General features: G+C 44.4%; 1 protein-coding gene and 1 long non-coding RNA gene across 24 annotated transcripts in view; one reads left to right on the top strand and one right to left on the bottom strand.

Annotated features, from left to right (window-relative positions):
* Positions 1–5,770, top strand: part of fmn2b (formin 2b) — a 205,305-nt gene extending 199,535 nt beyond the window's left edge. For 21 of the 23 annotated variants that reach the window (XM_061810173.1, XM_061810172.1, XM_061810170.1 and 18 more), the window contains 3 exons: positions 1,114–1,637; positions 1,753–1,815; positions 5,095–5,770. In XM_061810173.1, the coding sequence (XP_061666157.1) occupies positions 1,114–1,140 (27 nt within the window). In that variant the 3' untranslated portion in view covers positions 1,141–1,637; positions 1,753–1,815; positions 5,095–5,770. Of the gene's footprint in view, positions 1–1,113; positions 1,688–1,752; positions 1,816–5,094 lie in introns of those variants that run through there. The other 2 variants (XM_061810161.1, XM_061810160.1) reach the window with 2 other exon arrangements.
* An 817-nt stretch (positions 5,771–6,587) lies between these two features.
* LOC133495246 (uncharacterized) lies at positions 6,588–7,555 on the bottom strand. The gene is made up of 3 exons (XR_009793525.1): positions 7,419–7,555; positions 6,793–6,943; positions 6,588–6,710 (listed from the first exon to the last, which is right to left on the bottom strand). It is a non-coding gene; the product is annotated as an uncharacterized LOC133495246 (long non-coding RNA).
* Between the last annotated feature and the right edge of the window lie 13,376 nt (positions 7,556–20,931).

Raw genomic sequence — 20,931 nt, 5'->3', positions numbered from 1 at the left:
CAGTCACCTTGGAAACAGTGGTCCCAGCTCTTTTCAAGTCATTGACCAAGTCTTGTCTTGCAGTCCTGGGCTGATTCCTCACCTTTCTAAGGATCCTTGAGACCCCACGAGGTGATATCTTGCATGGGGCTCCACTCTGATTGAGATTGACTGTCATGTTTAGTTTCTTCCATTTTCTAATGATTGCTCCAAAGTGGACCTTTTTTCACCAAGCTGCTTGGCAATTTCTCCGAAGCCCTTTCCAGCCGTGTGGAGTTGTGCAATTTTGTCTGTGATGTCTTGGCCATGTTACAAGTTTGAGTCTGCCTGATTGTATAGGGTGGACAGTTTTCTTTATGCAACTAACGACCTCACAGAGGTGCATCTGATTCAGGATAATACATGGAGTGACGGTGGACTTTTAAAGGCGGAGTAACAGGTCTTTGAGGGTCAGAATTGTAGCTGATACAGTTGTTGAAATCCATATTTGGAGGTGCATCACACAAACAAATCGTTACAAAATCATACATTGTGATTTCTGGATTTTTCTTTTTAGATTATCTCTCTCACAGTGGACATGTACCTAAGATGAAAATTTCAGAGCCCTCCATGATTTCTAATTGGGAGAACTTGCAATATAGCATATTCATTCGTATTTATGGTGAAGCAAGTTATGACCAGCTATTTCTCTCAAATTAATGTAACAACGTTTTAAACGGATTTCATTCATTAAAATCTGTGACGAACAGCACAGGTAGCATTACACTTTAGGGATGTTGGGTGTAGTTAGATGGTTAATTACACACTTTAGTGGTTGAAACGGGCCAGCGTTTTATTTCTAAGTAAATCGCATTTGCGACATCGCCACAATAAAATGACAGCTCGAACTACTTACTCTATATAGTGGAGAATAAGCCGACACACTCTTGAAAGTATACACCCCAGAGTGCAAATTGTTTGTGTTTTTACAAACTTGGCCAATAAAGCTGATTATGATTCTTGTAAATGACAATATTCTATAAACTAGCCTTTGTGGATTCAAAGATAATTTACAACATATTTTCAGCTTTATTTGTGACTTGTTTTTACAACTCTACATCACAAAAATTTATTTCTGCAATGTTTCTTCCACAGAAAGCCAAGCTCGACATGAAAATTTGACCCAATGGATTTTTTTTTTTTTTTGACAATCAATGATTAGTTTGACGTCGTGGCCGAGTTGTGCAGTTGAAAAGTGTTAACCTCACAGTTCTGAGGACTGGGATTAATATCCCAGCACCTCCTTTGTGGAGTTTGTATGTTCTCTCTCCCCCTGCATGGTTTTTTTTTTCTTTTTCCGGGCACTCCGGTTTCCTCCCACTTCCCAAAAACATGGATTAATTGGACAGTCTAAATTGCCCCATAGGTGTGATTGTGAGTGCGACTGTTGTCTGCCTTCGTGTGCCCTGTGATTTGCTGGCAACCAGCTCAGGGTGTACCCCGCCTCCTGCCCTATGACAGCTAGGTTAGACTCAAGCACTCCCACAACCCTCGTGAAAATAAGCAGCTCAGAAAATGGATGGATTGATGGATGGATGATTTGACAACGCCAAGGGATCTCAGTCAGGTGCCAGAATCATTTTCCAGGACAATTTCACTGATTAACTTGCTGACAAGAAGTAAGGATTACTCCATACACACTGATCTGTTCTGTATTATATAATATGCACAGTAGCATACAAATAAATTAGTAAAATCATATTTTGTGATTTCTTGTTTTTCTTTTTTTTTTAGATTGTCTATCACAGTGGACATGCACCAAAGATTGAAAATTTCAGACTCCTCCATGATTTCAAAGTGAGAGAACTTAGATACTTATTTTCCTCACTGTATATGTGAAACTAGGTAAAAAAAAAAAAAAAAAGAATTTTGAAAGACTAAAAAAGTGGCTATCCAGTGTCCCTGGGTTCACCACAACTTCAGTGACAATATGTTGTGTATTTCAGTAATGATATAAGTGTTGCGATTTTTAGGTTGAAGCGATACTGCTTGGTCAGCAACACGTTTTATTTATTATGGCCTAATTTTATTTTCTGATGAGGTTCCACTTTAGTGTTGTTTTTGCTCACCGATGTGCCAGTCTGTACAATGTGTCCCAAATTATTAGGTATACATTATGTTATGTTGCTTCACGCCCCTAGTAGAGTCACCCATGGCCAAAAGGTCCTCTGTGACGGACCAAAGTACGACTCCAAAACCCTTATGATGAGTACAAATATTGGATCTCAGTTTCCCTTGCCCGGACGCGAGTCACCGGAGCTCCCCTCTGGAGCCAGGCCTGGAGGTAGGGCTCGGGGGTGAGAGCCTGGTGACCGGGCCTGCATCCATGGGGCTCAGCCGGGCATAGCCCGAAGGGGTAACTTTGGTATCCCTTCCCATGGTCTCACCACTTGTGAGAGGGGCCATCGGGGTCGGGTGCGATGTGAGTTGGACTCTCCTCTACGCACCACTTGGGCTCTGGTACCACTCCTCTTGAGAGGGCCTTTATGTTGAGGTTTACCCCAGTGGATGAGAGGGTAGCCTCTCTCCGCCTTCAGGTAGGGGACGGGTCCTGACTGTTGTTTGTGTCTATGCACCAAACAGCAGTTCAGAGTACCCACCCTTTTTGGAGTCCTTAGAGGGAGTGCTGGGGAGTGCTCTCTCTGTGAACTCCATCATTCTGCCGGGGGACTTCAATGCCCAAGTAGGTAATGACAGTGAGACCTGGAAGGTCGTGATTAGGAAAAACAGCCCCCCCAATGAGAACCAAATTGGTGTTCTGTTACTGGACTACTGTCCTCATCATGGATTGTCCCTAACAAACACCATGTTCAGGCATAAAAGGGTGTCCAGATGTGCACCGAGGACCAGGACACCCTAGGTCACAGTTCGATGATCGACTTTGTGGTCCTGTCATCGGACTTGCAACCGCGTGTCTGAGGTGAAGAGAACGGCAGTGCTATCAACTGATCACCACCTGATGTTAAGTCAGCTCCGATGGTGGGGGAAGATGGCGGGTCCAAACGTATTGTGATGGTCTGCTGGGAATGGCTTGCAGATTCCCCTGCCAGAAGGAATTTCAACTCCCACCGCCAAAGGGACTTTGCTCATGTTCCAGGGGAGATGGGGGATATTGAGTCCAAGTGGATGATGTTCCGCATCTCCATTGCTGAAGCAGCCAACTGGAGCTCTGGCTGGAAGGTGGTCGGTGCCTGTCATGGCGGCAACCCCCGAACACGTTGGTGGACACCAACAGTGAGGGATGTTGTCAAGCTGAAGAGGGAGTCCTATCGGGCATATTTGGCCTGTGGGACTCCCGAGGAAGCTGATAGGTACTGATTGGCCAAGGGGAATGCAGCTTTGGTGGTCACTGAGGCAAAAAACCCAGGTGTGGGAGGAGTTCGGTGAGCCCATGGAGAATGACTTCAACATGGTTTCGAGGAAATTTTGGTCCACTGTCCAGCGTCTCAGGAGAGGGGAAGCATTGCACCGTCAACACTGTGTATTGTGGGGATGGAGCACTGCTGACCTCAACTTGGGATGTTGTGACTTGGAGGGGAGGATACTTCGAAGACCTCCTCAATTCCACAAACATGCTTTCCAATGAGGAAGCAGAGTCTGGGTTCTCTGAGGCGGGCTCTTCTATCTCTGGGGTTGAGGTCGATGAAATTTGCCCGGAGTTCCTGTTGTGGGGCTGTCCTCTTTGACACGCCTCTGCGACATCACGTGGACATCAGGGACAGTGCCTCTGAATCGGCAGACTGGGGTGGTTTTAAGAAGGGGGGCCGGAGGGTGTGTTCCAACTATAGGGGGAATCACACTCCTCTGCCTCCCTGCTAAAGTCTATTCATGGGTGCTGGAGAGGAGTGTCTGTCGGGAAGTCTAGAAGAGCAATGTGGCTTTCGTCCTGGCTGTGGAACAGTGGACCAGCTCTAGACCCTCGGCACGGTCCTCGAGGGTTCATGGGAGTGGACTCGGAGAATGTGTTCGACCATGCACCTCGGGGAATCTTGTGGGGGGGGTTCTTCAAGAGAGTGTGGGGTACCGAACCCTCTGATACGGGCTGTTTGGTCCTTGTACGACATGTGTCAGAATATGGGCTGGATTGCCGGCAATAAGTTGATCTCATTTCTGGTGAGAGTTGGACTCCGCCAAGGCTGCCCTTTGTCACTCATTTTGTGCGTAACTTTTATGGACACAATATCTAGGTACAGCCGAAACGTAGAGCGTGTCCGGTTTGGTGGCCTCAGCATCGCATCTCTGCTCTTGCAGATGATGTGGTTCTGTTGGCTTCATCAAGCCATGATCTCCAGCTCTCCCTGGAGCAGTTTACAACCGAATGTGAAGCGTCTGGGGTGAAAATCAGCGCCTCCATATCTGAGACCATGGTCGGAAAAGGGTGGTGTGCCTTTTCCAGGTCGGGAATGAGATCCTGCCCCAAGTGGAGGAGTTGAAGTATCTTGGGGTCTTGTTCACGAGTGAGGGAAAAATGGAGCAGGAGATCGACAGGCGGATCAGTGCAGCATCTGCAGTGATGTGGATTTTGTATCAGTCCGTTGTGGTAAATGGGGAGCTCAGTCAAAAGGCGGAGCTCTCAATTTACCAGTCGCTCTACGTTCCTACCCTCACTTATGGGCACGAGCTGTGGGTTTTGATCGAAAGAACAAGATCCTTCTCACAAGGCAGAGAAATACAGTAATTGCTTTTTACATCTATAAGCAGAAGAACCTTCCATTGCCCCACACACTGCCAACTGGGCCAGTCATTAGTGACGATGTCCACACTCACAGTGTTACATCGAAACTAAAATTATCACACCACAGCAGACGGAATAGCATCACTAACGAGTAATAAAAAATAATTACTCAAGAAATAACTGACACAAAACATGCACTTAAAACCCTACTTACATCCTCATAGAATGCTTGAGGGTGTATCGTCACTGTTGGGCAGAAATGTCCATATTTTGTCAGTTTCATATTTTTCCACACATCTACACTCATTTTAAGCCACCAGCAACAGTAGGTCTGTTATTATTACAAATGATCAATCAAAAAGTTAAAAACTGTTCTCTTTCTCTTGTTATTTACTCAACAGACGTCCCATTTTTTTTTCCTGAAAAGGTATGGTTTTAGAGCTTAACGGACTGCAATGATTTTTTCCTCACCTGTTAAGGTGGTTGCTCACATCATTCAGCAAGTCATCATATTTTATTTTGCATTTATTTGCCTCAGCATTCAGACAAAGCATATTAAAGAAACATGTCAGACAAATGCTTCGATTAAGAGTCAATTCATTAAAAAGCCACTAACGAGCAGAAAGCAGGTACTTTGGCTAGTCTAGGCCAGACATTGGAAATCTGCAGCCATATACGGCCCGTTAGGCTTTATGATAAGGCCCGATGAACTTACCAACTTAAAAAAAAAATCAAAATAATTCATCAAACATTCAATTCATCTTGTCCTTTTGTTGGAGTGTAGGATACTCTTTTATTTCAATCTCATTTTCCCTTGCTGTTTGAGCCCTTTTGTAAAAATGAACAAACCAAAGAAAAGAAAAGTGGACAGTGAGTGCCAAGTATTTAACAAGTGGACAACAAAATCTATTTTTATCACGGAAGTTCTATCAACAGCTGTCTCATATGCCAAGAAGCTGTTGTGGTTTTTAAAAGAGTACAATATCAACCATCACTTTGCAATGAAACATGCAGAAGATCTGTGCGGAGGAGTGGGCCAAAAACCCTCCAGCAGTGTGTGCAAACCTGATGAACAACCACAGGAAACGTTTGATCTCTGTAATTGAAAACAAAGGCTACTGTACCAAATATTATCGATTTTCTCAGATGTACAAATACTTATTTGCAGATGCATGACACAAATAAAATCATACATTGTGATTTCTGGATTTTTCTTTGAAGATTATTTCTCTTACAGTGGATATGCAGCTACGATGAAAGTTTCATAATTTCTAAGTGGGAGAACTTGCAATATCGCGGGGTATACTTATTTTCTTCACTGTCGGAAACGCAAATGCAAGAAAGGGTGGCTACTCCACGGGGGTTGGCAGCTAATGTACTGACACAGCAGAATTGTTTTTCACTGACAAACTTCAACAAAGATCATCAGATCCAGGTTAATTGACAAACACCTCAGATTTCTCCTGAGAATTGCCAAAACAAAGCTAACTCCAGACTTTCATGCACTTGTCAAAAAAAAAAAACAAACAAACATAGAAAGCAAAGGAGACCAGCAACACTTCCCAGTCAAATTGATGAATTTTTGTACTGTTATGAAAAAAATGCATATGAAATGGAATATGTGAAAGTGCGTCTCATTTATGCACAGCAGTGGAACAGAAATTAATTAGACTAGTTCAGTGATTTTCAACCACTGTGCCGCGGCACACTAGTGTGCCGTGAGACATCGTCAAGTGTGCCGTGAGAAATTATCCAATATCACTTTTTTTTTTTAAATTAACATTTATTAATAATTTTCTGCAAATATTATGTCATTGTCCAATGTCCGTGCTGTAAAGGCTGGCAGAGTAATGTAATATTTGTCCGTGTGGCAACACGTAGCTGATTGCCTCGTTCCTCCAAGAGAATTAGTGATGCACCTGAGAGGCCGTGGTGACAGTCATTGAGAAGTTTTTAAAAAGGACAACTGCAAACTCCGAACTGGGCCCTGGAGAAGATTCTGACCCGGATGAAGGCCCTAGTATGAGTGGTGGGAAAAAGAAAGCAAAGACGGTGAGCTCAAGGCAATATAGTGAAAGCTATCTTTCGTTTGGATTTACTTTCACCGGGGATGAGACGACACCTATTCCGTTATGCCTGGTGTGTGGCGAGAAGCTATCCAACAGCGCCATGGTGCCAAGCAAGCTTAAGCGCCATCTCCAAACGACACACCCGCCGCTTCAAAACAAGCCAATAGACTATTTTGTTCGCCTGCGTGTAAACACAAAGAAACAGGCAACGTTCATGAGAAAAACCACAAAGGTAAATGAGAAAGCGCTCAAAGCTAGTTACCTAGTCGCCGAACTTGTTGCTAAATCAACAGACCCGCACACTGTGGCAGAGACATTAATACTACCTGCCTGTAAAGCCATTGTCAACGAGATGCTCGGGCCTGATGTGGTTAAAGACATAGCTAAAGTCCAGCTCTCTGATAACAATTGCCAGGCGTATTGATGTCTACAGAAAGCCATGTTTTGGAAAAGATACGCATCAGTGGGAAATTTGAGTTGCAAGTTGACGAGTCTACGGATATTAGTAGACATTCTCAGCTCTTGGCCAATGTGCGTTTTGTGGATGGAGATGCCATTAGAGAAAACTTCCTATTTTGCAAGGCACTGCCAGAAAAAACAACTGGAGAGGAAATTTTTCGGGTCACATTGGAATGTCTTGACCAGGGAGGACTTACGTGGGAAAACTGCACAGGTGTGTGCGCTGATGGAGCTGCAGCCATGGTCGGGCGCACCAAAGGCTTCGTGAGTAGAGTGAAGGAAAGTAACCCAGATCTGATTGTTACGCACTGTTTTTTGCACCGTGACATCTGTGTCGTGATCCTGCCGCTCCAGCACGAGCTGTGCGGGTGCCCGCTTGGGTGTGTTGATTGGGAGGTGCACACCTGCGCCTCATGCAGCCTGATTATGCTGTGGATTTATATGACCCCGATGACAAGTGGCCGGCACCAGTTCGTTGATCTTCATGTCCCGTTTGTGTGCTCCGGTATCCCTGATCGAACCTGTGTGTACCGGCCTTCGCCCGTTGTCCGACCAACCTTGTAAGCCTGACTCCTTCGTTACTTCTGCCTGCTTTGATTGTTCTCCTGTGTACTGACTCCTGCCTGCCCGCTCACCTGCTCTCTTCACCCGACGTCCCAACGACCGCTGCCGCACCCGACTGCCTGCTCGATCCCCTACCTCTGCATATAATAAGCGTTTCTCCTTGAACTACCTTGCATCTTCCGAGTCCTGCATTTGGGTCCTACTCTCGTTCCGATGGGACGTGACCGAACGAACTGGCCACAACAGGACCCAGCAGGGACCGACGCAAGGTAGACCGTCTGCCGGAGGACCAAGCCAGTCCAATCCAGGTAGGCTCCCTGACGTCTTCTGCTTCCGTGTCTTACGCTCCGCCAGCGAGGTATGAATACGTCCCGAACACGACCCGTCCGGCTCCTCAAAATCTTCTGGACTCTGACTTTTCGGAATATGAGGAGGACCGTGATTTGTATGACTGGCTGCCTGAGTACGACTCCGATGACTTTGATTTTGAATCTCTATGCCCGGTTTTTCATCCCAGTCAGTTTGCTCCGCCTCCCCGCGTTTCCAGCATCCGAGCGTCTTCGCCCGGTAGGTTGAAGTACACCAATCCGTATGAGGGAACCCGCCTGGCCATCTACCCGGGAGCTCCGCGTGGCGGCCAGAGGAGATGCCCCGGCCGGGCGCTACCTTGTGCCTCCCGCTGCGCGGCAACTAAGACATCGTCCTCGCCGGTAACGGCGAAACCGGCAGACCCGCAGCTGGTGGCGAAGCTTCCAGCCCAGAGAGAGGAGGAGCCGCCAAACCACGAGGCGTTCCGCCGCGAAATGCGGGCGGAGATAGAGCGGCAGAGCGGCGAATTGGCGGCTCTCACGACCCAGGTCGGGCAAGGATTGGCGAACCAGCCGAGTTACACTGATGTCGCAACGGCGACGGACTCGCTGCTGATGCAGGTTCACGTGGGAGTTGGAACTGACCCGCTCCCGAGACACGCCCACGTGTCAGTTTCGACTGACTCTCTGCCTACTCAGGTTCACGTTGCTGTGGAAACCGACCCGCCCCCTCACCAAGTGCACGTCGCAGTGGGAATGGACTCGCCACCTTGCCAAGTGCACGTCACAGTGGGAACGGACTCGCCACCTCGCCAAGCGCATGTAGCTGTGGAAACTGACCCGCCTCCTCGCCATTCCCACGTCGAGGTTTTGGCTGTTCCAAGCAGAGCTCACGCGGCAGTTGGAACTGACCCGCTCCCGAGACACGCCCACGTGTCAGTTTCGACTGACTCTCTGCCGGCGCTCGTTCACGTTGCCCTGGAAACGAATTCGCCACCACGCCACACCCACGTTGCTGTTTCAATGAATGCACTGCAAGCTCACGTGGCAGGTATTCCTGATCGAACCTGTGTGTACCGACCTTCGCCCGTTCTCCGACCAACCTTGTAAGCCTGACTCCTTCGTTACTTCTGCCTGCTTTGATTGTTCTCCTGTGTACTGACTCCTGCCTGCCCGCTCACCTGCTCTCTTCACCCGACGTCCCAACGACCGCTGCCGCACCCGACTGCCTGCTCGATCCCCTACCTCTGCATATAATAAGCGTTTCTCCTTGAACTACCTTGCATCTTCCGAGTCCTGCATTTGGGTCCTACTCTCGTTTCAATGGGACGTGACAATCTGTTTTCAATAAATTATGATTTCTTTAACTTTGCGTCTTCCATTGAAACATATTGTGCTGTTTTAATCTATTTACATTTTCTTTTCCCAGTATTGTGCAAAATAGTGTGTAAATCCCGCATCTTGTGTATTCATTGAAGGAACCATATTACCTGGATGAGGGCTATTTTGCACATTTCAAATACACAGTCCTCAGTGCGCACTGTTAGTAAATAGGGTTCTACATTTATTTGCGTGTGCATACTGTGCTATGAAGTCCTGGCCTGGCCACCTCTGTCAAATTTTAGAACCCAATGTGGCCCGCAAGTCAAAAGGTTTGCCCACCCCTGGTCTAGGTGGATGAACTCTCCGACAAGGTGTCATCTTGTCATCTAAAAGGTGGTAAAATTTAAGTTTTGGGTTGGATTATTGAAGTATACTTATTTTGGATCTTCTGTATAAGAGAGAGTTGCAATACATTTGGTTTCTTATTGATCATTTTATGCAATGGTTGAACAAGAATAAAAAATAATGGCTGAAAACTACTTTTAATTAAAATGAAGAAAAACAGTATGTTAATAATTCAAAGCACAGAGTCATTTTGAATGATCTCTAATCCAGATGCTTGAGGTACTCTGGGTCAAACCTGAAATTAGTGTGAATTATTGTTGATGCAATATTCATAGGATTTACCTCATGACTTTTCGTTGTTGTTTGTCAAGACTGTAAACGAGAAAACAAAAATAAAAACAAAGGTTGTTTTGCTCCTTTTATTTACGATCAAGTTCACATGGATAACATTAATTCAGTCAGATGAAAAAGGTGAGAACTCTATCTGATAACAGAAAAGGGACTGACGGACTCAGAAAATCTTCAGCAGGACCTAAAATTATCCCGAGTTGTTGAAAGTTATGGACTGTGTTTGCCACATATGTATGTACAGGTGTACTTCTGGTGCATTTTTTTTAAATCAAATCATCTGAAATTGAAATGATGAGTTTAAAATGACGTAAACTTGTTTGGGATCGTAGTGTGTGATATATGCATGTTTCAAGCTGAAAATACATTCTTGGTAATTATAAACATGTGGGTGTCGAGGGGGGTGCATCACGTGCATTTTTTTTTTTTTTTTGTCTATTTCAGCATGGCTCAGGGCTAACTTACTCTACTTCATTATCACATATTTTAAAGGTAGTGAGAACATGCATAAAGATAACAGCAAATGCAGGAAAATTGGTCCAAATCTAACCATTACTCTCCTTCACAATCAAAGTTAGCCCAATTCTCAGAGGTCACTGTTGAGATTATCATGAGCTATTATCATGTGGGAGTGTTAAAAGTGTTGTTTTTTTTCTTCCCTGATCATCTTGAAAAATGATTCAGGCCAACACAACAACTTTTAACCTGTTCATTATTTATGATATTGATTATTTGTGTGGTCAACACCAAGTTTGGCCAGTTCACTAAGACCCTGGTGCTCATGTGTAGCGGAACTACAGGCGAACTCAAATTCTAGCTGTTAGTGCACTCACATATAGAGTGAATATAAAAAGTCTACACACCCATGTTAAAATGCCAGATTTTTGTGATGTAAAAAACTACAACCAAGATACATACTTTCAAACTTTTTTCCACCATCCTCTGTACAACTCAGTGGAAAATAAAAATAAAAGCCTCCTGTACCGGCCGTACAGGCAGAGGAGGGACTTAAGTGATTCGTGCACAGGAGGGTCTTAGGTGACCTGAGTGATGTACTGAGGAACTGAAGAGTGGTTCATTCATTTGTCATCCACTAAGGCGCGATCTGTGTGTAAGTGATTTGTTTGCCACAGAAATTACATACAAAAGATTTTAACAGCAAATTCTGTTGTCCTCGTGGGCACAACCTTCACTAGCAGCCATTTTTTCAAGCTAACAGCCAATTTTCAGTAAATTAAGCACTTTAAAACAAGCACACATGCCATATTTTCCACTGCACTGAATTATAAAGCGGAGTCTCAATTACAGGGTCTATTTCTACACTTAACACAGACATAAGACTATAATATAGTGCACATGCTAAAATATATGGTATACAAAAAGCAAAACTGAATTCAACTTTATTTAACAATACACAGATTTTTCAAATCAATATTTTCTTTGTAACTCCCTGGAATTTGCTGCACCATGGTAATCCTTGGGCAGATGTAGAGATATTTTTTCATAAAACAAGCACCAAGATAGACCTCCTTGGAAGTCTTCGATTTTCATGTTTTTGTCATAAACCACCAGCACGGGGGCGGACCCAAATGCAGGACGGCGAGGTGAGGGCATGTTATTAAGAGTGGTTATATTCCAGAAGGAAGTCAAACACGAAAAGGCAGTCCAAAACAGGTGGAAGCACAAAAACGCGAGACAACAGGCAAGATCCAAAAATGTGACAAGACGTACTCAAACTAAAGAGGCACAGGCTCGCTGTGAAAAAGGAATGCTCTACACCAGGGGTGCTCAATGCATCAACAATCTTGGTCGATTGTGGGAAAGTGTGCCAAAAAAAAAAAAAGTGGTCACAAGGGAGGGAAGAATGGTGTGGGAAACATCAATCAGATTGGTGGAGCATTTGCAGCAATGCAGGCTTTGTATCAGTCCGTTGTAGATACACTTCTACTACTATTCTTTCGGCTTGTCCCATTAGGAGTCGCCACACCGTGTCATCTCAGATGAATGCTCATATTTGTTTGGCACAGTTTTTACGCCGGATCCCCTTCCTGACGCAACCCATTTTGGGGAGTGGAGGCCCCTGTGAGAAACGAACTCACGAACCCTTGTTTACAACACCAATGCTCTAACCACTGAGCTATGGGGCCCCCAAAGATCCTTTGAGCTGGTCCGTTGTGGATGCAAGCGGACAAAAACAGTTTCCTCCACAGGGTGTCCGGGCTCTCCCTTAGAGATAGGGTGAGAAGCTTTCGTTATCTAGGAGGGGCTCAGAGTCAAGCTTCTGCTCCTCCGCATTAAGAGGAGCCAGATGAGGTCTCTTGGGCGCCTTCCTAGGGAGGTTTTCGGGGCATGTTCTACCGGAAAGAGACCCTGAGGATGACCCAGGACATGCTGGAGAGATTAAGTCTCTCGGTGGTTTGGGAATGCCTGAGGATCCCCATGGAAGAGCTGGATGAAGTGGGTGAGGAAAGAGAAGTCGGGGCATCCCTGCAAAAGCTACTGCTACCGTTACCCAACCTGGATAAGTGGTATGGATGGATGGATGAATGGATGGATGGATGGATGGATCACACACCCAAAATCATTCAGACCTTTTACAAAACATTTAGTAAAATCACGCTCTTGAACTCAGACAGCCATGAGTTTTTTTGAGAATGGTGCGTGATGAATGCGGTGAACAGCCATTTACAGGTCTCTCCAGAGATGCCTAATTAGGTTAAAGTCAAGGCTTTGGCCGGGCCATTCAAGAACTGTCATGTAGTTTGTCTGAAGCCACACCTTCATAATGTAGGTGTGTCCTTTGGGTCATTGTGTTGTTGGAAGATGAACCTGTGGCCCAATCTGTGGTCCTGAGCACTCTGGAGAAGGCTTTTGTTCTGGATATCTCCATACTTGTACTTCATCTTCCTTCAGTTGCAACAAGTTGTCCTGTCCCTGTAGCTGAAAAACACCCCCACAGCATGATGCTGTTACCACAGTGTTTCATTGTTGGGACCTTTTCAGACAGGTGATGAACAGTGCCTAATTTCCTCCACATAAAGTGAAAAAAAATAAGTATTTGAACACCCTGCTTTCTTGCAAGTTCTCCCACTTAGAAATCATGGAGGGTCTGAAATTTTCATCGTAGGTGCATGTCCACTGTGAGAGACAATATAAAAAGAAAAATGCAGAAGTCAAAATTTATGATTTTTTTTAACGATTTATTTGTGTGATACAGCTGCAAATAAGTATTTGAACACCTGTCTATCAGCTAGAATTATGACCCTCAAAGACCTGTTAGTCCGCCTTTAAAAGTCCACCTCCACTCCACGTATTATCCTGAATCAGATGTACCTGTGTGAGGTCATTAGCTGCATAAAGACACCTTTCCACCCCATACAATCAGTAAGAATCAAACTTGTAACATGGCCAAGGCCAAAGAGCTGTCCAAAGACACCAGAGACAAAATTGTACAACTCCACATGGCTGGAAAGGGCTACGGAGAAATTGCCAAGCAGCTCTGTTGGAGCGATCATTAGAAAATGGAAGAACCTAAACATGACGGTCAATCTCAATCAGAGTGGAGCCCCATGCAAGGTCTCACCTTTTGGGGTCTCAATGATCCTTAAAAAGGTGAAGAATCAGCCCAGGACTACACGACAGGACTTGGTCAATGACCTGAAAGGAGCTGGGACCACCGTCCCCAAGGTGACTGTTGGTAATACACTCAGACGTCATGGTTTGAAATCATGCATGGCACAGAAGGTTCCCCTGCTTAAACCAGCACATGCCAAGGCCTGTCTTAAGTTTGCCAATGACCATTTGGATGATACAGAGTGTCAGCCAATGTTCCGTCTAAACTGCGCGCATGCAGCGCTGATGCAGTCTCTTCGCAGATATTCAGCGTCCGTGCAAAAATAAACAAATAATCCAATGCAAATTGAAAATATAACCTACAGCTATTCAGTTTGCGGCATTTTGCAATGTGATACAAGGAGTGGCGGATTACTGGTTGTTTCATCCAATGGCACGTACGCAATGTGAAAAATGAAAAGAAGTCACTGGTTTCTTTTAGGCAGCACACGGAACTTTCTCTAACAATGACCGCTGCTCCGCCACACTCTCTTTTTCCTAGTTTACCTTACACCCCCTCACCCACTCTTAAAGACGTGCACTCATAATTACCAATGTTACAGTACTTACGCAGTCCATCAATGTGGTTTATAATGATAGCGCCCACCACGCGGACCGGTACCGCTGGTTTAGTTCCCAACACAGTCTGGGCAACGTAGAGCAAAGACGAGTTAGATATGGTGCTTATGTTTACTTTCGATATTAATGGAGAAAGTTAAAAAAGAAATTATGTTGTTTTAAGATGCAATGACAGTCAGAGTATGTGATTAATCAAAGAAAAAGTGGTTAAACTGGACAAGATTTTCTCTTGCACCTTGGGGAGAAGCACTCATTATTTCGTTGTATGCACAGCATATAATGACATATAAGGCTTTTGATTTGGATTGATTTTTGATTGATTGATATATGTCTACTCATACATATCAAACCTCTGTGTCTCTAATCGGATTATTAAAGCCTTTTTATTTAATAATAATAACAATACGGTAATAATACATTAAACATATACAGTATTTCTCAACACTCGAAGACACTTTCCACTATTCTGATCACGATAACAGTCTGGTGAGTGAGCAGGAAGGAAGGGCTGAGACGGCAATAACAGAACTAAGAAATGCTAACGAAACACTCAGTGACAGACTTTTAATTGCCATGGTGTTGAAATGACTCCTGAGGCTTTTAAGCCATTTTCCATCCATGTCACACAAGGAGATGATAATTTAACTTTTGCCGACTTCAAGACAAAACTAAGAAGTTTTGAGGACATGGAAAAGTTTCGCACTGGTTCCAAGTACAACATCATGAAAGTGGCTGCACCTATCTCAGACTAGAGAGGCAGAGAAAGAAACACATGTCAAGATATTAGATGTTACACATGTGGCGCAAAAGGACATAAGGCTCATGTGTGTCCAAATAAGCACCAGAGAAGACGGACATAGTGTTGTGGATATTATAAAAGTTCAACACGCAAAGATGCATCGTGTCGAGACAAAAAGAGGGACAATGTGAAACAAGCAGCAGATGACAACTGTGAGGAACAGCCGTACGCATTCAAAGTAAGTGAATCTCAACTTGTTGGCCTGAAGCACAGGGGACTCATGGTCGACACTAGAGCAACTTTGCTTATAATAATGGAGATAGAGAAGTTCCGAAGGTTTGATGACTCGTTCCAACCCAAAGATCACACAGTTGAACTGGCCGATGGCACGAGAAGAAATAGTGTGGCGCTGAAGTGAGGCGATGGCGAAGTAACGCTGGTGGATTGTGAGGGGAAGAAGATCAAAGCCATGCTGAAGAAGGCACTCGAGATTCCTACGTATCCACAGGACATCTTCTGATTAGAGCTTCAGTCAACTTCAGAGAAGGTCGCAGTGAACTCATTCACAAAAGTAGGACCAGGTTTGACATAAAAGAGAACAACAGACTATTATTTGAACACTGTAAATTATGTGACTGATGACAGTTGTAACAGTTGTGACAATATCCAGACATGGCACAGAATCCAGGGACACTGTAATTATGAAGATGTTTGTAAATTGCAAGATGTTGTAGATGGGATCCAGATTAAGTGTCTTCTTCTTTTCCTTTCGCCTTATCCCGTAAGGGGTCACCACAGCGTGTCACCTTTTCCATCTAAGCCTATCTCGTGCATCTTCTTCTTTAACACCCACTGTCCTCATGTCCTCCCTCACAACATCCACCAACCTTTTCTTTTGTCTTCCTCTCGCTCTTTTGCCTGGCAACTCCATCCTCAACACCCTTCTACCAATATACTCACGCTCTCGTCTCTGAACGTGTCTACCAATATACTCACTCTCTCGTCTCTGAATGTGTCCAAACTATCTCAGTCTACTCTCTCTAACCTTGTCTCCAAAACATCCAATTTTAGCTGTCCCTCTAATGAGCTCATTTCTCATCCTATCCAACCTGTTCACTCCAAGCGAGAACCTCAGCATCTTCATTTCTGCTACCTCCAGTTTTGCTTCCTGTTGTTTCTTCAGTGCCACCGTCTCTAATCCATACATCATGGCTGACCTCACCACTATTTTATAAATTTTGCCCTTCATCCTAGCAGAGACTCTTCTGTCGCATAGAACACCAGACACCTTCCGCCAACTGTTCCATCCCACTTGGACCCGTTTCTTCACTTCTTTACCACGCTCTCCATTGCTCTATAATGTTGACCCCAAGTATTTGAAGTCATCCACCCTCGCTATCTCTTCTCCCTGAAGCGTCACTCCTCCTCCTCCACTCCTCACATTCATACACATATATTCTGTTTTACTTTGGCTAATCTTCATTCCTCTCCTTTCCAGTGCGTGCCTCCATTTTTCTAATTGTTCCTCCGCCGGCTCCCTGCTTTCACTGCAGATCAGTACTGCAGATCACGATATCATCTGCCAACATCATAGTCCAAGGGGATTCCAGTCTAACCTAATCTGTCAGCCTATCCATTACGACCGCAAACAGGAAAAGGCTCAGCCCGGATCCCTGATGCCGTCCCACCTCCACCTTAAATTCTTCTGACACACCAACGGCACACCTCACCGCTGTTCTGCTGCCCTCATACTGTACATGTCCTGTACTATTCTAACATATTTCTCCGCCACACCAGACTTACCCATGCAGTACCACAGTTCCTCTCTTGGTACTCTGTCATAGGCTTTCTCTAGTTCAACAAAGACACAATTTAGCTCCTTCTGACCTTCTCTGTACTTTGCCACGAGAATCCTCAAGGCAAATAATGCGTCTGTGGTACTCTTTCTCGGCATGAAACCATACTGTTGCTCGCAGATACTTACTTCTGTCCTGAATCTAGCCTCCACAACTCTTTCCCATAAGTTCATTGTGTGGCTAATCATCTTTATTCCTCTATAGTTTCTACAGCTCTGAACATCGCCTTTGTTCTTAAAAATTGGGACTAGCACACCTTTCTGCCATTCTTCTGGCATCTTCTCTCCTGCTAGTATTCTATTGAATAAGTTGGTCAAAAACTCCACAGCTACCTCTCCAAATTGCTTCCATACCTCCACTGGTATGTCATCAGGACCAACTGTTTTTCCATTTTTCATTCTCTTCACTGACTTTCTAACTTCCCCCTTACTAATTATTGCTACTTCCTGGTCATTCACGCTTGCCTCTTCAACTTTACCTTCACTCCCATTCTCTTCATTCATTAACTTCTCAAAGTACTCTTTCCATCTACTTACCACACTACTGGCACCAGTCAACATATTTTTATCTTTACATTTTATCTTTCCATTTATCTTTACTTGCTGCACATCCTTCCCATCTCTATTCCACTATCTGTCCAACCTGTAGAGATCCTTTTCTCCCTCTGTCATATCCAACCTGGTGTACATGTCGTCATATGACTCTTGTTTAGCCTTCGCCACCTCTACGTTTGCCTTATGTCGCATCTCAATGTATTCCTTCCGCCTCTCCTCAGTCCTCTCCATATCCCACTTCTTCTTCGCTAATCTCTTTCCTTGGATGACTTCCTGAATTTTGGGGTTCCACCACCAAGTCTCCTCCCCTTTCCTACCAGAAGGCCCCCCAAGTACTCTCCTGCCTGCCTCTCTGAGTACCTTGGCAGTAGTATTCCAGTCTTCCGGGAGCTCTTCCTGTCCATCTAGGGCCTGTCTCACCTTTTTCCAAAAGGCCACATGACATTCTTCCTTCTTCAATTTCCACCACCTAATTTCTCTGCTCTACCTTTTCCTTCTTAACCTTCCTACCCGCTACCAGAGTCATTCTACACACCACCATCCTATGCTGATATAACTACACTCTCTCCCATCACAACCTTACAATCAGTAACCTACTTCAGATTACATCGTCTGCACAAAATATAGTCCCCTGCGTGCTTCTACCTCCGCTCTTATAGTTCACTCAATATTCCTGTTTCTTCTGGAAATAAGTGTTCACTGCCATTTTCGTTTTTAGGAAGTCCACCACCATCTGACCCTCAAAGTTCCTTTGCCGAATACTTACCCATCACTTCTTCATCACCCCTGTTTCCTTCGCCAACATGTCCATAGAAATCTGCACCAGTCACAACTCTCTCTCTCTCTGAGATGCTCAAGACCACTTCCTCTAGTTCCTTCCAAAAGTTGTCTTTCAACTCAAGGTCACATCCTACTTGTGGGGCATAGCCGCTAATCACATTGTACACAATGCCCTAAATTTCAAATTTCAGCCTCATCACTTGATCTGATACTCTACACCTCCAAGACATTCTTAGCCAGCTCTTCCTTTAAAATAACACCTACTCCATTTCTCGTCCCATCTACTCCACAGTAAAGAATTTGAACCCTGCTCCCAAGCTTCTAGGCTTACTCCCTTTCCACTTGCTCTCTTGGATGCACAATACATCAACCTTTCTCCTCATCATCATCTCAACTAACTCCCAAGCTTTTTCTGTCATAGTCCCAACATTTAAAGTCCCAACACACAGTTGTAAGGACTGTGCATGTCTCTCATTCTTCCGGCGACTAAGTTGCTTTCCTCCTCTTTTTTGTCTTCGACCTACATTACCTGAATTTCTCCCTCCGCTTTGCAAATTAACAGTGCTGGGGGCGGACGTAGTTAGCCCGGGCCACGAACTATCAGTTATGGAAGTCATTTGATGAACACTCATATATGTTTGGCACAGTTTTACACCGGATGCCCTTCCTGCCGGAACCCTCTGCATTTATCCGGGCTTGGGACCGGCCTCCAGGACGCACAGGAATTGTGCACCCGTTTGGGCTGCGGGTAGACAAAAACAAACAATCAAATAAACAAAGTCAGCACATAAAATACACAATTCACACACTACCTAGTCTATGTTAAAGTTAAAGTCAGATAAAAACAATCAAATAAACAAAGTCAACATATAAAATGCCCAATTTACATACTACTTAATCTATGTTAAAGTTTAAATCAGATTAAAGCAATCAAATAAACACAGTCAGGACAAAAGGTACACAAATCACATACTACCTGTCTGAAAATATAATGGACATAACGATTCAAAGGATATGTGGATGTAAGGGATTAGGTCTAGTTGTTAGTGCGCTAGGCTAAACTTGGAGCAAGCAGCTTCTACGCGAACGATACGGCTCGTATTTGGGTACTAACATAAGACTTGTTAAATTTACTATAAGTCCTCACGTCCCTCGTTGTACCCGTTGTTTAGGTTGTACACGTTATGAAATTAAACACGTTCGATGCTTCTTCAGCATCAATCACAAACGCTACTCGTTGTTAGCCAGCTAAGCTAACGCAGTCTGGGCCTATAGGCACGTTTAAATTGGTCCAAGTTAGGAAGTAAGTAAGTACTCACGGTCCTCGTTGTAAACGAAATGTAGGTTTTGCAGGTCGTGTAAGTACTCACTATTGTATGTTTACCTCTTCACCAAATATTTGATTACATACATTGCTTGATTTTCTCGAGTTAAGCTAGGCTAGGCCAGGCTGCGCAGCTTCAACACGAACGCAAACTGCTCCAATTTGGATACTAAAATTATACAGATGATGATTTTCGTCCACTGAAGTCGTCACCAGGGGCGTCCCACATTGATTACTCACAACGTTCGGTCCAAATTCAGCAAGATTTAGTTATTGCTGATTAAGGGTAAAGTCGATAAATCCAAACTTGGTTGTGACATCTGCACACAAGGAAAATTTGTTCAAACCAGGAATAAGGAGCCAGATACACGCAAAATCAACACTTGAGCTTGTCCATGGGATCTCGCCGGTCCTGTTGATCCAGTTGGTAAAGATGGATTCTGATACACACTCGCATTTACTGACAACTATTCAAGTACTATATTTGTGTATTTCCTGAAAGCTAAAAGTGACACTGTAAAAGCGACAGAAAGATTTTTCTCTGATATTGCTCCTTATGGAAGTGTGAAGTGTCTTAGAACTGACAACGGTACAGAATTCACAGGAAAAGAGTTCCAAACTTTGCTTAACAAAAACAGCATAAGACATGAGTCCTCCGCAACATATTCGCCTCATCAAAATGGCACAGCGGAGAGAAATTGGCAAACCTTATTTGACATGGCAAGGTGCATGCTCATAGAAAACAACCTCCCAAAAGAGGTGTGGACATACGCTGTAATGACTGCTGCAGTAATATGCAACAGGTGTTTCAATGGGAGGATGAAACAAACCCCTTTTTTATGTTAACAGGAAAGAAACCTAACCTTTCCGGGATGAGAATATTTGGCTTGACATGCTTTGCATATAGACATGACAAAAATAAATTAGACTTGCTGAAAGGAGTGTTAATTAGTGATGCTTCCCATAACCGTTGAATACCCGAATGTATTGTGCAACCATAGTTATATAAGTTGTTTTTCACTCACTTGTTTTTCACTTTCGTATCACTCACTTGTTTTTCGCATCACTTGTTTTTCTGGTCAAGACGTCTGGACCGTTTCACTATCTTGTTCACATGCATACCAAAGACGAACATTGTTGTGGGATGTCTTGACAGTTATGGCTGCCTAAGATGTTTCTCAGAGCCTGAAGGACACACTTAGGTGTCAATAGTAAATCGGCTACAATTGTTGCGGCACCAGGTGGGACGGGTAGGCCACCCGTCCTTTCTCTCGCACGCAACTGAAAAGTATAATAGAGAGATGCAGAGTACAAACAGGTAGAGTCTGCTGCGGGTTTCGTACGGACGCCCAGCTGGTTGACAAGCGGACCTCTACCT

Source organism: Syngnathoides biaculeatus, chromosome 22 (genome assembly GCF_019802595.1).
Source record: "Syngnathoides biaculeatus isolate LvHL_M chromosome 22, ASM1980259v1, whole genome shotgun sequence".
In the NCBI taxonomy this organism is placed as follows: domain Eukaryota; kingdom Metazoa; phylum Chordata; class Actinopteri; order Syngnathiformes; family Syngnathidae; genus Syngnathoides; species Syngnathoides biaculeatus.
The sequence above is the reverse complement of the archived record's forward strand: the minus strand, read 5'-3'. Positions and strand labels throughout refer to the sequence as shown.